Source organism: Anabrus simplex, chromosome 2, assembly GCF_040414725.1.
Source record: "Anabrus simplex isolate iqAnaSimp1 chromosome 2, ASM4041472v1, whole genome shotgun sequence".
NCBI classification, from domain to species: domain Eukaryota; kingdom Metazoa; phylum Arthropoda; class Insecta; order Orthoptera; family Tettigoniidae; genus Anabrus; species Anabrus simplex.
In genome coordinates this window covers 47,227,401-47,244,104 of record NC_090266.1, presented here as the reverse complement: position 1 = coordinate 47,244,104, position 16,704 = coordinate 47,227,401, and the positions used below count along the sequence as shown (strand labels likewise).

At 38.8% G+C, this 16,704-nt stretch overlaps 1 protein-coding gene across 5 annotated transcripts in view; it reads right to left on the bottom strand.

Moving 5' to 3' along the window:
* The window catches only part of rtet (major facilitator superfamily domain-containing protein rtet), a 294,106-nt gene that overhangs the window by 80,865 nt on the left and 196,537 nt on the right, over window positions 1–16,704 (bottom strand). For all 5 annotated transcript variants that reach the window (XM_067140241.2, XM_067140242.2, XM_068226066.1 and 2 more), the window contains one exon: window positions 16,486–16,623. In XM_067140241.2, the coding sequence (XP_066996342.2) occupies window positions 16,486–16,623 (138 nt within the window). The remainder of the gene's footprint in view (window positions 1–16,485; window positions 16,624–16,704) is intronic.

Here is a 16,704-nt window from a genome sequence, read left to right as displayed (position 1 = left end):
ACTTGTGAACTTTTTAGTATATGTTTGACTCGCAAGTCTTCTACTTGTGCAATAAGTTCTTATTATGCGTCATTGTTTTTACTGTAGATTTCATTGTGTTTTATATTATGCAATTCAATGTATGTCACAAGTTATATATAATGTTGCCTAATTTCCTAGTACAGCTGAAGATGACGCAAATATGCGTCAAAGCTAGTTCTGTAAATAATTAATATGTTGTAATTATATCTGTTTAACAACATCATTATTGTATTGAAAAGGTGAACAGATAAAGTTTATTTATTGTAGTAGTCTTTTACATCCGACTGCCCTAGCGAGCGCGTGTGCTCGAGTGCTCCCCTCGGGAACCCCAGCTTTATTGGGCAAGTGTTATTTCATGTTATTCTCAATGTTTTCTGGTTTTGTTTAATTTAATTTAATTATTCTGGTATTTTGGTATTTCCTTGCTTAATGTCATTTTAAAGTTTTAAATTTAACGTGTCCGAGTTTGCCCTAGATTCCCGCTGTTTATAATTTCAAGTCTCTCACCTTTTTTTAATTCAACAATCTATTCATTTGTGTTTTTGGATGCGTAATTGTATCAGTTTGTCAAAAGCGTTAAGTATCAGCTGCTTTGTGATTTAACTTTGTTTCTTGTAATTTTCCATTTGTTATTTTTAATACAGTTGTGCTAGAGGGTGATTCTTGTAAGTCTTTTCTCACCCATAACGCCATACCTTCCCATGGACCTCATAGGGTTCCAAGCACCTTCCTCTCTTCTCTCTTAGTTGTCATTTTTAGGCCAGTAAATGTTCCCTTTGATTTGATTTAATATTGCATATCTAAAGATAGTCGTCACATTTCCATGTTCTGATGTGAATTCACTGCCACTGCATCATTTCACTATTTCCTTATTCGTATTATTAAGTGTGTATTATTTACAACTATTTCGTTATTCACATTTTATGTCAACATTTATTATATTCACATTATTATTATTATCATTATTATTATTATGATTATTATATGTAGGCGTAATTATCCCGAATACCGTCACAACATCTCCTGCTAAACCACTGAAGCGATTTCAACCAAATTTGGTACACTTATGACTTAGTATCAGGAGACAAACCGCGTGGGGGTAAGATACCCCTAGCACCCTTATGGGCAGGTGGCGAGGGGGGTAAGTTATAAAAATAATCTAGAATAGTATTGAATACATAGTTTTCGTGGTCGCTGAAATGAATAGTGACACTCCAAAATTTTTAAAGTTCATGTTCAGCCCTATTTGGGGTGGGGGTAAGGGGGGGAGTGAAAAATAATCGAAAACGGTGTCACCAAGTTTTCGGGGTCTCTGAGATGAATGTGACAATACCAATTTTTTATCTTTTAGGGGAGGGGGTGAGAGGGGGACAGTCTCAATGACAGTTGAAATCCTATACATTGTATCTATAGTGCGACGGTTAAATACATATCGTACCGGGAACAGCGGTACGGAACTAAGTCCCCGCAATTAAAATTTTAAACTTCGCGCTACGGGCCGGCTCAGCAGCAGAAGACTGTCAGGGACAGAGAGCAACCTCTGTGTGTGACGTAGAGTGGGTTGACGTCACAGCCTGCCTCCCCGTGACACAGAGAGAGCCTACGTCAGTATGGAATGTTCCAAAAGTTTCTTTGGCTAGTAACCTTCCTCACAGTAATAGCTGGATAAAATCAACTACATCATCATGTAGCCCCATATTTTATCTCCATTCCTACAAGGTTTGGTAAAAATCCAGCAAGAAACTACGAAGTTGTTGAGCGAAACGTAAAGACATATTTTTGCTTGGATCGTGTATAAATTGAAAGTTGCTTCCCTCAGCAGAACAGTGTGTGTCACTGTGTGTGTGGAGTTCGTGCGGCAGGCAGCGGGCGGTCAGCTTGTGGAGACCACGACGCTACGCGGGTGATAGTTGCATTTCGCCGAGTTAAAGACTTAAAATACACAGTACTGAGTTCGGACTTAAAGGAATTTCAACGCTACACGAGTGATAATCTCATTTCGCTGAGTTCAAGATTTAAACTCCACATTCGAACCTATAAAATATTTCCGCAAGTTGCAAGTGATAGTCTTATTTTGCCGAGTCTCCGACTTAAACTTTATAACACTGTGTGTAGGCTTGAAAATTTCCCGTGAAGCCTCGTTTAAGACTGAGTTAAACTTTAATGGTGATTTATTCCGAAAGATGTTCCAAACTTACATTTCTTACGAGTGTTCATAACCCATGATTGATGAAACAATCCGAACAGTGATAAATTGTGAACGATATTCGCCTTGCCAACTAATTGAAATATTCTGCAGATTGTGTGTGTCAGAACTTTTCAGACTGTGACAAGTGATTAATTAATGAATTAATTTCTATCTATGACTGTGCCATTGGACTTATAGAAATCGCGGAATTTTTCAATATCTCGTGCATTCAGAATAGACATTGGACTGTGATTAGTTCCAATCCGTGTGCTACACATTTAATTGAACTGTGAGTAAATGATGGACTGTAAACGCTTATTTGAACTGTGCATTCGCTATAGACAATGAGCTGTGTGTTAATGACTGACTGTGGATATCTATTTAGGCCGTGGATTCATGGTAGGCATTGAACAGTGTTTAGGGATGGAACAGGTAATTGAACTTTGCATTCATGGTAGGCATTGAACTGTGTTTAGGGATGGAACACGTAATTGAACTTTGCATTTATGATAGACATTAGACAGACAGTGTTTAAGGTGTACATTTTACCATGAAATTAAACTGTTTACTCATGACTAAGCAATGAACTGTGTATTTAAACTATGGGTTTTCAATAGACAGTACCTTTTTGGTGTGTGTGATCAAACCACAGACTGTGGAAGAGTGACATCCATTACATTTCATTTCAAATTAATGAGCAAAATCGGTTTACAAGTGAAACATTTTCTTTTCAAATCAAATCAAATCAAATCAAATCAAATCAAATCAAATCAAATCAAATCAAATCAAATCAAATCAAATCAAATCAAATCAAATCAAATCAAATCAAATCAAAATCTCTTCATTTTCAAATGAGGTGTCTACCTTGGTGGCAAATGGTACACTAAAATACATTATTGTCAAGCACTAAATATTAAATTAACAAGAGAAGAAAATTTTCCTATAATACAATATTATACAATTTACGCTAACATTTTTTTTCTATTAAACACACAGCTCATCCTTTATAAATTTATATTGTTTGCAAAATTCTACTTATATATCTCCTGTACTACTTACAAATATAGTCACTAATATACAGTATGTGGAATTACTTCAAATGATACAATACAACTGGTATAGGATTAAACTTTACATTGCATTTTTTTTTTTTTTTTACCCATTCTGGAACCTAAGTAGCATAACGACCTGCTGCGTCTTAACCAGAGCCCCTTTTGCCACCACATTTCAGAGTTCCTGAAGGGCCTTCACAGCTACCATAGCGGTCCCAGGGCCCTCGAAGTCCCCACTGTACTTCACCCCTACAGGCAGTCCCCTACTTTGGCTGTCCAAACTCCTTAGACCAGGGGATGGAATTAATTTATTCACACACATTTTTTTATTTACAATAACCTGCACTGGTCAAATGCCCTCTAACACTTCATTTATTTTCTCTGTTGCTGTTTATTCTCTTCTTGAATATCTGTACAGATTTTGGAAAAGGATCAAACACTACCCCTGGTAAACTGTTCCACTCCTTCACACCCTTCCCAATGAATGAAAATTTACCCCAATCGCTTCTGCTAAAATTCCTTCTAATTTTATATTTGTGGTCTGTCCTGCCGATATAATTATTTTCCAACTGAAGCCTCTCACGGATATCTCCCCATGCTTCTTCTCTTGTATGGGCTCTATATAAGTTTAGTTTTCTCCCTTCTCTTACTTAAAGTTTCCCACCCAAGTTCCTTTAACATTTCTGATACACTACTCTTTCTCCTGAAATCCCCTGTTACAAATCTTGCTGCTTTCCTCTGCACACTATCTATTTCTTTTATTAGGTATTATTGGTGAGGATCCCAAACACTGTTTGCATATTCCAGTAATGGACGAACCATACTTAAGTAACTTTCTTCTTTCAATTCTTTATTGCATCCTTTAAGTAGCCTCATTATGACATATAACTATCTGTATGCTTTCCCAAAAATGTCATCAACATTGCCCTTCCAGTGAAAATTACTTCCAAATCTCACACCTAAGTATTTGCACTTGCCATCTTTTGGGATAACTACCTCATCCAAAGTATATTCAAATTCAGTTTTAAAGCTCCTGTTTGTAAAAGTTGTAACACTTGATTTGCCTCCATTAACCTTCATATTATTTTCTTCAACCCATTGTTGGATACTTTCAAGGTCCCTTTGTAATTCTGAACAATCCTCAATGTTATTTATTTCCCTATAAAATTATGTCATCTGCATACAATCTGATTTTTGAGGTTATATTGTTCCTTAAATCATTTGCGTATATTAAGAAAAGTAACGGACCGATTATACTACCCTGTGCAATTCCCTTCCATACTTTCTCTTCCTTGGATACATTATTTCCTACTTTGACTTTCTGAACCCTTGAATTTAGAAATGTTTTTATCCAACGTGTAACCCTTAGGTCCAATCCTATTCCCTCCAATTTCTTTAATAATATTCCATGTTCCACTCTATCAAAGGCTTTGGAAAGATCTATGGCTATGCAATCTAACTGACCTCCTGAATCCAATTGATCTGATATGTCCTGCTGAAATCCCACCAGTTGTGACTCACAAGAGAATTTCTTTCTAAATCCATACTGGCTCCTCATGAACCAATTTTCTTTTCAAGTGACCGAGTTAAAATTGCACGTGACCCTAAACAAATATTTCGTGTGTGATAATTTCAAACTGTTTCAAGTATCACATTTTCTTTGATCAATTTTATTGAAATTTGATTACGTTACACTACGATCGACTCTTTCGTTCAAGGCTCAAATCTGTTATTCAAGAATTTCTTTCCGTGTCCCAGGTGCTAATGTGTACAGTCATAAGTCATTCTCTGTGCAACGAAATCTCAATGTTCACATTACTACGTTATCCCGATCTTCTGGATGTCGTATGGATATTCCAGAACTTCAAGAATTTCCATCGTGGGAGAAATTGTGGTGTCATGGTACCAAGAGGGGACTGATGACAGTACGAGGAGAGCAGCTGGATTTCGAGTACATCACCAGCCTGGATGAGGAAAGGATCATTTCCTGCACATTTGCCATATGAAGGTGATATAATTCTGAACTTTGTTAATAAATTCAGAACTTTAAAAAAACTTAAGAATTTTTTTCAAAAAAACCCTCTTCCTCTGTAAGCACTTCAATCAGAATGGTACACGCCCTGCGTCTAACTCATGCTCGTCAAAGTACCATATTTACTGTTACAATATAGTTATTACTTATTAATTTTTGACAGTATCATATACTTCCCAGTCGATTTGAGCCTCCATAAGGACAAAGTTTTGCTCGAAAATTAAGTGATCTAAAACTTGAAATTAAACACACCATAATAATTCTAAAACTACATAATAGATCGTAACATATCAATCTGCAAGTCTAAAAGGAATTCTATAAAAATTCACTTCACACATAACTAACTGGTAATACAAATCTTAAATATAAACATTCAGAAACTATCCGGGCAATGCCGGGCACTACAGCTAGTTTCCAATAAGAGAACTGACCTTGAAGCTTTTCCAATTATGAGACGTAAAGAAAAGTGAAACGAAATGGCGTAAAAACTTGCACTTTTTTGTTTTCATCGTGTATATTATGACTGCAATAGTTTGATACCATTATGTATTGCATGAACATGTCTGGCTCCATGGCTAGATGGTTAGGACGTGTTGGCCTTCAGTTCAAGAGGTAACGATCGGGTCGTGGATTTTAACTTTCAATGGTTAATTCTGACAGTTCGGGGCCAGTGTGTGCGCGCCGACTTGCGCATTAGGATTCGTCTTAGGTAGAGCCGCATTTTCATAAGTGCGTAGATAACCTATCATGCGACAACTCGGAGGATCTGCACCCGGCTTCGGAGGCCACACGCCATTATTTTTATTATTATATATTTACATGATGAAAAATGCCAAAATACAATACCCATATTTTATTATTATGCCTTCCCCCCATTTTATGTGTCACCCACACTTATTGTTTTCCCGCATCCATCATCATTTCCCCCCTCCCAATTGAAAAACGACGCATCGAGGTTTTACTGTACACATCACTAATTTCATTGTGATCTGTATTGACAATTATCAGGTACAAAGTAAGGACAACCTAATCAATACTAGTATTACTCATGCCGGGCTGAGTGGCTCAGACGGTTAAGGCGCTGGCCTACTAACCCCAACTTGGCAGGTTCGATCCTGGCTCAGTCCGGTGGTATTTGAAGGTGCTCAAATACGACAGCCCAGTGTCGGTAGATTTACTGACACGGAAAAGAACTCCTGCGGGACTGAATTCCGGCACCTCGGCGTCTCCGAAGACCTTAAAAAGTAGTTAGTGGGACGTGAAACAAATAACATTATTATTAGTATTACTCGTGATGAGTTATAATTGGTCAGTACATGTTCAGGCTTGATTCAAGCCATCATCAGCTGATAAAGCATGGTAAAGAATAATCATTCTTTTATAGGCTAAATGAGATACATAAAATACATTAAAAACATATGAACCTTCATGAGAATTCTTAAAATTAATCTCTCTTGAAAATAGTGGAATGTCATGTTAAAATTAATGCACAACAGAATAACTGATCCTCCTTAGGAATGTTTAAAATTAATGTCTCTTAAAATAAGAATGTCATGTTAAAACACTGCACATAAATTTGGTGACAAGTGAGTGAGTCCTCTGTTGTATCATAAGAACTCATTAGATTCATTAACATAAAGGGTTTGAAGTTAAAGAATGTGCACTGTTCAACTGAATGGGGCCAAAACATATTAAATCACAGCACATCTTACAAAATCCTTAAAAATTAGTGCATCTTGATAAGAGAAAATCTTGTTTGGAAACACTGTTTCGTTGGATGTGAAGGGCATATTAAATTTTGAAACAGAGCAAAGGCCTTACTTTAATTGAATCCTTCAAACAGATGTGAAAATTTCAAAACTGAGATGTCGAGAAGTGTACATATTAACTATGATGTGGTCAGTATGTTGACTTCATGAAACAGGTTCTTGACTTGATGATGTATGTTCTTGGAACAAACTGGATACTTCATTATTTTCTGATGTTCTGATGTATGTTCTTGGAACAAACTGGATACTTCATTATTTTCTGATCTTCTGTCAATATGGCCCAAGTTGTTCAAATACACAAGTTTGGTTAATTAATCTAACGAATGCTATTGCTACGGCAGAGGATTCACACACTCATCACTAATTTATGTGCAGAATTTTACATGACATTATTTTTTAAAAGACTCTCATTTTAAGAATTCTTAAGAAGGGTTAATCATTCTACTGTGCATTTATTTTAACATGACATTTTGCTGTTTTCAAGAGACATTAATTTTAAGGATCATCATAAAGGTATGTACATTTTTGATGTACAGTAGAACCTCATCAATCCAGACAGACTTCGCTTAATCCTGACAGCTGAATAATAATAATAATAATAATAATAATAATAATAATAATAATAATAATAATAATAATAATAATAATAATAATAATAATAATAATGTCCCAGGCATGACGTTAAACTGTGTCCACAAACCGAGTGACCACCGGTATAAGTGGTCCTCCTCTACCAAGTGCCAACGGCCTCTTCGGAGGGCGGATGAGTGGGTAGAGGTTCAGGGCACTCTCTTGCCCTTGGGGTGTGAAACTGCCCCTAAAGGCAGAAGAGCCACTAGATGGCCAACGGCATAGGATAATAATAAATCCAGTAGCGTCTGTTCACCTGTTTGGTGCGGCAACTGGTCAGCGTCTGTACTCCGAGTCGGAGCGGCTGCCTCAGAAAACCTTCAGGAACTCACCCAGCTGATTGTACTCCGATCCCTCGGGATCAACCCAATCGCTTGAGAACAAGCACACCATGATTCGTGCAAGTAAGAACAACATTACTCCAGGTGGTAATCAATCCTCCCGCCAACTGAAAACGAAGGCGGCAACCGGCCACTCGGATTCTGAAGGAGCCGGGCTGACACGAAAGAGAGAGTCGGAGCTCTCTGGCAAACTTCCCACTAAAACGCCCTTCTACATCGGCACGCTAAACATAAACACACTCCTACAAGTAGACAAACTTCTCAGACTGACATCAGAATTAGATCAGCAAAAAATCCAGCTACTCGCCGTACAAGAGACCAGACTCACTGAGTCGGAGACGTCAGAATATGGTAACTACCGCATTTTCAAGAGCAAAACTACACGAACAGTAGGAAAAGCCACACCAATGTTAGGCATGGCCTTTTTCGTACACAAAAAGATCGTGAACTCCGTAGAAGAGATCATACCCATAAACAACAGACTAATGACCTTACGACTTCGCTGTGCAAATCGCCACTACACCTTTGTAAATGCCCACGCACCCACCAACGACTGCAAAGATCAGAAACAAACAGAAAACTTCTGGAACAAACTTGAAACCACACTCATCAAAATACCTGAAAAAGACACCATCATTCTCCTCGGCGATTTCAACGGTAAAATTGGTAAAGAAAAGTGCTACAGAAAAACCGCAGGAAGATTCTCAGCACACGAAAAGACCAACAAAAATGGCAAATGCCTCATCGAGCTCTGTCAGCAACACAACCTGAAAATCATGTCAACATCCCTATGGAAAAACCCCAATAAGCTCTTCACATGGGAATCACCGAACACCTGCTGCGGCAAACACCAGATCGATCATGTCGTCATCTCCTTCCCAGCACAAAAAGAAGTACACAACGTTCAAGTCCGCAGAGGAGCCAACATTGACTCGGACCATCATCTAACAAGAATCAAAGTGAAATTTACCCCAAAACGCTTCTACCAGAAATCCAAGGCAAACAAAAAAATTGGACACAGCACAAAGAAAAACATCAAATCTCAGGGAAACGTGGGAAAAAATCCCAGCCAAAACTTGGAACGAATTCCACGACAAAATCATGAAGAGTGCATCAGAGCAAATCCCACTACAGAAAAAGAGCAGACACCCGTTTTGGAACACTGAATGTGACCAAGCCGTACTGAATAGAAAAAACGCATACCAGAAGTTCATCAGCAACCGTACACCTGAAAACGAAGAAAAATTCCGCGAAGTCTGCAGACAGACCTCTAAACTCATCAGACAAACCAAGAGGAAATACCTGGAGGACCAACTGAAGTCGGCCGAACAGGACTTCCACAACTACAACACTAGGGATTTTTACAGCGTCTTCCGCAACAGATTAAATGGGTACACGCCCAAGAACCTCTGCTTCAGAAAACAAAACGGAAAATTGGCACTCACAGATGACGAAAACACCAAGGAACTCGCGAGATACTTCGAGTCACTACTCAACTGCCCAGAACCAATGGAAAGGTTTATACTTAAACCCCACCCGAACCCAAACCCAGACTCATCCCCACCTACACAAGAGGAAATACACCGACACATACGACTGAAAAACAACCAGGCATCCGGAGATGACGGCATCGTAGCAGAGCTTCTTAAACATCTAGGAAAGAATTCTCTCCAAGAACTCACACAAATCATACAAGAAATTTGGACAACGGAAAAACTACCAGAAAATTGGACAAACGCCCTCCTCGTTCCACTTCACAAAAAAGGTGACCGAACAGATGTGAACAATTACAGGGGAATTTCCCTGGTGCAAGTCACATACAAAATCCTCTCTGCAGTCCTCCTCCAAAGAACACAGGAACAACTAGAACCACTCATAGGCGAATACTAAGCGGGCTTCAGGCCCTACAGATCCTGTGCAGAACAGATACTCAACCTGAAAACCATCTTGAAACTACGACACACAAGAAAACAACCCACAATCTGCACCTTCGTGGACTTCCAGAAAGCATACGACTCCATTGACCGGCAATCCCTCTTCCAAACACTGAGTGAGTACGGACTGGACAACAAGACTCAAAAAATCATCAGACTAACTCACCAACACAACCTCCCACGTAAAATTCATGGGAAATATATCTGAAAAATTTCAGATAAAAACCGGTGTCCGACAAGGAGATGGACTTTCCCCACTACTCTTTAACATAGCCCTGGACAAAATCATGAGAGAATGAGAACAGCTCTTAAAGCTCAAGGAAATTGGCAACCATTAAGTATGACAAGAAAACATGTAAAAATCTCCTGTCTCGCTTTCACAGTTGATCTTGCGATCCTTGCAACAAACGAACAACAAGCAATCAGCCAAATCGAAACCCTCAAGAAATGCTCAGAAAAATTCGGCCTACAAATCTCCTTCTCTAAAACCAAGGTCATGTGTAACCACTGCAGCCTCCAGAATTTGAACACGAAATTTGGCACAATCGAAAAAGTAACCGAGTTCCGATATCTCGGAGAAATTATAGTACCAACAGGAAAAGAACAGAAGGCCCTGGAGGTCCGCATCCAGAAAATGAAGAGAGCCCTTGGCCGAACGCAAAACATTTACAACAAAAAATGCCTTTCAATCTTCACCAAAATTCAACATTACAACACTGTGATCAAACCTGAAATACTATACGCGAGTGAAACACTGGATCTCCACAGGAAAACAGTACTCGAAGACATCCTGAAAGAGGAACGTAAAATCATCAGAAAAATTCTCGGCCCAAAACTGACTGACGAAGGATATAGACTGCAATCTCGTACAAAAACCGAGGAGCTCTCAAACCTTGCGGCCGGCATCAGAAAAAGACGCCTGAAATTTTACGGACACATCAAACGCCTTCCAGAAAACAGACTGACAAGAATCTTACTTGAGGCAAAAGAAAACATCAAAACAAATAGGTGGACAACGGAAATCCGCCAAGATCTGGAAAAATCGGGAATCAAAGTGGCCGACATCGCTAACCGAACCTGCTACAGAACGAAAATCAACAAGTGGGAAGTAGAGTCAGAGAGAAACCACAAGAAGAAGACAGGAGCTAAGTGGACAGAAGAACGAAGAACCACGATGAGAGAAAAACTGAAGGCTGCCTGGCAAAGAAGGAAATGCACAACTTCTAAGTGAGCTTTGCGTGATCAGTTTTCTGGTCTTTTTCGCATCTAATAATAATAATAATAATAATAATAATAATAATAATAATAATAATAATAATAATAATAATAATAATAATAATAATAATAATAATAATTGTTGTTCCGAGGTATCTTTGGAACAGCAGAGGTGAAAGAAGGTGTTGGGGTGAATGGGTCTAATTATACAATCAAAGTTAATTTAAAACTGTAACAAAGGTTATACTTTTTCCTCTCTTTTAGAAGGAACAACTAGTAACAAGGTGCCAGTAACAAAAATTTAAGTCTAGGAAAGACGAGATTGGTAGTATAAACAGAACTTGGGCTTCAAGCCCTCACTTTACAACACATATTTACCAAAGGGCAGAAATCCCCTCCATACATGGAGCACTTACTCCCAACTTTTAATATCAAGCCTCTCTGAGGCACTTTTACCACAAATAAAAGAGCTGACCCGCTCTCAATTTTCTGAGCCTATTAAAGGCCATAACAGACCTTACCATCAACTGCCCTCAAGGCACAACTTACAAGAAAACAGGGGTATCTTGTACTCAACCTACTGGGCCTCAGCAGAAAAGAACAGGTTAAGTAAATGGCCCAAAATACAAAGATGAATGGAGGCGTGTACTTGCACTCCTACATGAAACTTCTTAAAACCTAAGAGGCACTAGGCCGATGAAACAGGGGCTATTCCCAAACTATGGAGGTGACTCGTATAAGAAAAATTTTAAGATATTACAGCGGGGAAGATAACCAGTTACAAAATGTAGTCACCTCAAACCAACATGAAGGGGAGCTCCAGAGGGTAAAGCACTCTCTATCCCCGAATTGCAGTTACAGATTTAATGAAGTTTTTAAATCAGACAGCAAAAAAAATTACATGTCGGAGAGATAGTTTACATTATAAAGGGATTCGGACCTTTCCCGAGGGTTAAACTGCTGAGCTAGCAAGAAATAAAGATGTTAAACGGCCATTACCTTACTGAAGAGCTGCTGCCTGATGAAAGAGGCGCTTCCCGCCTCCTGCTACATGTCCATACACTAGGTTAGATGTTGATGAAGTGGCCTCGAGACAAGAAAATCAGCAGTTTTTATAACCTCGGGGAAAATTCGAGACCTTTCATGAATAAAACAGCCACACCCACTCAATTTTATTGGTCCGTGTAGACGGTACACTCAAAATCGAAGAAGAAAGACACGATTGGTCAAAAATTAAGTACAGAAATTCTGGATTGGCTCAATTCAAAACTGGGAGAAAGAAAAGATTAATATTGCCAACCCACAAATGAATGAACGAAATTTAGTAAAGAGAAAACTTATGAATACAAAATTTCTTCAAAAAGGTTCCTTCACTTCACACCAGGGTGCATGATTATAATTTTTTAGTAGAGACATCTAAAAGAGAATCTCCACACTTCTTGATTCAATGGAAAATAAAACAAGTTGAAATCCACACAGTATTGACAACTTCGTAATCACAAAATTTACGGTAGTGACATCTTCTGAGAAACTTAGGAGTTGATCCAGTTCAAGTTCAGAGTTTCTCCTGTAGAGGAGGATTTATTGGCGCAAGATTTAAAACTGCGGCGTAGGGGTGTACCGCCCGGTACAACAACAACAACAATAATAATAATAATAAGGATAATGATAATAATGATAATTTTTTTACGCGAGGGATTGTGGAAAATCTTACACGAGACACTCGTGAAGGGTCCGCACTCCACATGTGTATGGGATTCTTACCCACGAAAAACCACACACCCATTTTACCACAATGTTTGATTCTACCCCGGAACTGCTCTCGCATTACTTCAGGGTAGTTTTGTGCTTTTAGTCATTCAGACTTCTTCTTCCTTCATTCATCTTTCACCGTTATTCAAAAGCATCCAGATCCCTCTTCTGGCGCAGGATACTTTCCACATATTCTGTCACCCTATCCCAGGATTCCTGATTTCTCAGCATCACAAGCATAATATTATTTTGCATCGGTACTTTGAGTTCAGCTTCCACAATAATTCTTTCTGTCAACCAATGATCACACACGAAGAAAGTATGCAGGACGTCATCCTTATCACAAAGTAAATGCATTTTGGATTGCTGGCTATGTTCAATTTGTGCAAAAATTTACGGAAGTATCCATGCCCTTTTAAAAGCTGAGTAATATAGTAATTTACCTCACCATGAGTCCGTTCAATCCAATCATTTAAACATGGTACTATTCGCTTCATCCATTTCCACCTAGTCGATACAATGATTGCTTAAGGCAATTTTAAAGGTCAAAAGTGGTACATGTTTCGTATATTATCAACATCTTCAGCCACATAACACTGTTTAGATGAAAAATATATAAAATTGACAAAGTAATGCTTTAGAGGAAGTGTCCTTAAAATTAAAATTAACACTTGGCGTATGGCTTTTAGTGCCGGGAAATGCCAGGAGGGGTTCGGCTCGCCAGGGCAGGTCTTTTGATGTGACACCCGTAGGCGACCTGCGCGTCGTGATGAGGATGAAATGATGATGAAACAACACAAACACCCAGCCCCCATGCCAGAGAAATTAACCAATGATGGTTAAAATTCCCGACCCTGTCGGGAATCGAATCTGGGACCCTGTGACCAAAGGCCAACACTCTAACCATTTAGCCATGGAGCAGGACACCGTGACAGTGATTTTAAATAATAATGATAATGTTATGCGTTTTACGTCCAACTACGTACATTTTTATGGTTTTTGGGGATGCCGAGGTGCCGGAATTTAGTCACCCGGGAGTTATTTCATGTGCCAGCAATTCTATCGACACGAGGCTGACGTATCTGAGCACCTTCAAATACCATCGGACTAAACCAGTATCGAACCTGCCAAGTTGGGCTGAAGGCCAGAGAAGCTATGCTATCATTATTAGAATACAGGACATATTCAGTGGAGTGGGTGAGAGACGCCGTGAACGGATATTTTCATATTTTATTATACGTGTATAGTTGTGGCATTATCTTTCGCAAGTCATCATTAAATTCAGATTATTTATTTTGCTCACTCATTAAGAACATTTATATCGTACCAGTCTATCCCCATCCCATAAAACCTCGGCGACCACTTGTACATTATGCTCCATCCATCCAAGAGCGGGCGAGAGAGTGAACGTGTCATCGAGTCTTCGCAAGCGTAACGAGCCCGAGCCTGGACTCGAAAGAGTCTAGTACCGCGATTCCAGGCATCACTCGCGCACATCACTAGTTGCCAGTGGTGTTCATTACTATCAGGCCAGCGAATGCAAAACGACCCTTGATTTTTCACATGATATTCTGAGGAAAAAACGTCGTCTTGGATTAGAAGAAATACGGTATTACTCCAGAGGCTTCTGTGGCAAACATTTCAGTTTTCTTTTTCAAACGGCGTCACCTAACCTAACCGTATATGTATCATGGAAACCTATTTGAAACGCATGTAGAGAAATGATAACATCCTCGCTAAAAATTGACATGGGAATAGCTTTCCGAAATTTAACTCGACGCGAGAAAATATAAACTATCCTCTGAAATCAGTGATAATACCGGTACCCTGCCATATCTTGAGGCGTATCACTTTCTTACTTAATTTCAGTATACGGTACACCATTAAAATTAACAGATTGTCTAATTCAGCCTTTATTTTTTTCGAGTTAACAACTGCTATCGGCCACGTTATTTACGCATGTATTACGAAAACGTCTTATCCTCTTTCATTTCGAATTTTCTTTTGAGAACAGCAGTCGACGGGTATTACTAATCGCCTTCGAATGTTGACAAGACAGGTCGCAAATGTACATAGCACGAAAACTTACTGTACCGAAGATGATCGATCGCATTTTGTGGAAAACGTTTCAGTTTTGTTATTCAAATAGCGTCACATATCCTAACTTATCTGTACTATATGTATGATGAAAACATACTTACCGAGCTCGATAGCTGCAGTCGCTTAAGTGCGGCCAGTATCCAGTAATCGGGATAGTGGGTTCGAACCCCACTGTCGGCAGCCCTGAAGATGGTTTTCCGTGGTTTCCCATTCTCACACCAAGCAAATGCCGGGGCTGTACCTTAATGAAGGCCATGGCCGCTTCGTTCCAATTCCTAGGCCTTTCTTATCCCATCGTCGCCGTAAGACATATCTGTGTCGGTGCGACGTAAAGCAAATAGCAAAAAAAGAAAAAAAAAGAAAACATACTTCAAGGGGAAGTAGAGAAATTATAACCTTCTCGCTATCAATTTACATGATAATAGCCTTTGCGAAATTTAACGGACGCGAGGAAATATAAACTAACCTCATAATCAATGACGCACTCTGCCATATCTTGAGGTGCAGGTCCATCTCATTCTTACTTAATTGCGGTATTTAGCATTAAAATTAAGCGATCGTTTATTCAGCATTTATCTTTAACGAGTTAAAAACGGCTGATATACAATAATAAAGTTTTATTATGAATCCACCTGTTCAGTACATTATAATGTTGTTACATTTAAAATAACTTCATTAGTTAAAAAGTTAAAAATGAAGTTATTTTAAATGTAACAACATTATAATGTATTGAACAGGTGGATTCATAATAAAACTTTATTATTGTATATCAACAGTTTTCAATACGGATTTAAACATGAGATTAGTCACTTGCAATTAAAAACGGCTATCGAACATGTTATTTACGCATTTATTACGAAAACATGTTCTCTCATTTTCCTCGTGGTAGTGCATTCGACGGGTATTACTAATCGAATCCGACATTTCCTTCGAATGTCGACGAGAGCGCTCGCTGGTGGGCATAGTGAGAAAACGATACGGTACAGAAGATGATCGATCGTATGCAGTATAATGACTGGGTGCATAAATATCGGCAACGGAAAAAATCGAGCGTGCATAATCGCTCGTAATAACGGATGCGTCAATAATACGATTCTCGCTGTAACCGAAGGATAATACACAGTTTAATATAGGAATTTTGAAGGGATGGACAAAAGTTATTGTTATAACGGGGTTCTCGTTATATGCCGTACTCGCTATAGCGGACTTCTACTGTATATTTACCAGCAACCTATAAAGGGTTAAAGCCTACACTAAGATTTCATCATCACAATGACAACAGTACTAACAAAAATATTTAACGGGAGTATCATTAGCAAGTATGCAAGAAGACTCAACACATCTTAGGAAAAGGTACCCACCAAATATATGTATGAGTTTGAAATTGAACAGTAAGTGATCAACTATGTACATAAACATTATCAGGACTATTTGGAGTTAACAAAACTCACCTATGGAGAATATTACTGGACCGATTGCACGGGCAAGTGCACCAAGAGCACGGAATATGCCCATCACTGTTCCCTTTTGGTCATGTCTTCCGAACTCTGATACCAAGGTGTTCATACATGGAACCACCAGGGCTGTAGCTGAAAGTAAAACATCCATATATACTCAACATAGAATTCCAGCAACATAATAAAACGGAGTACACTAAGGTAACTATAGCA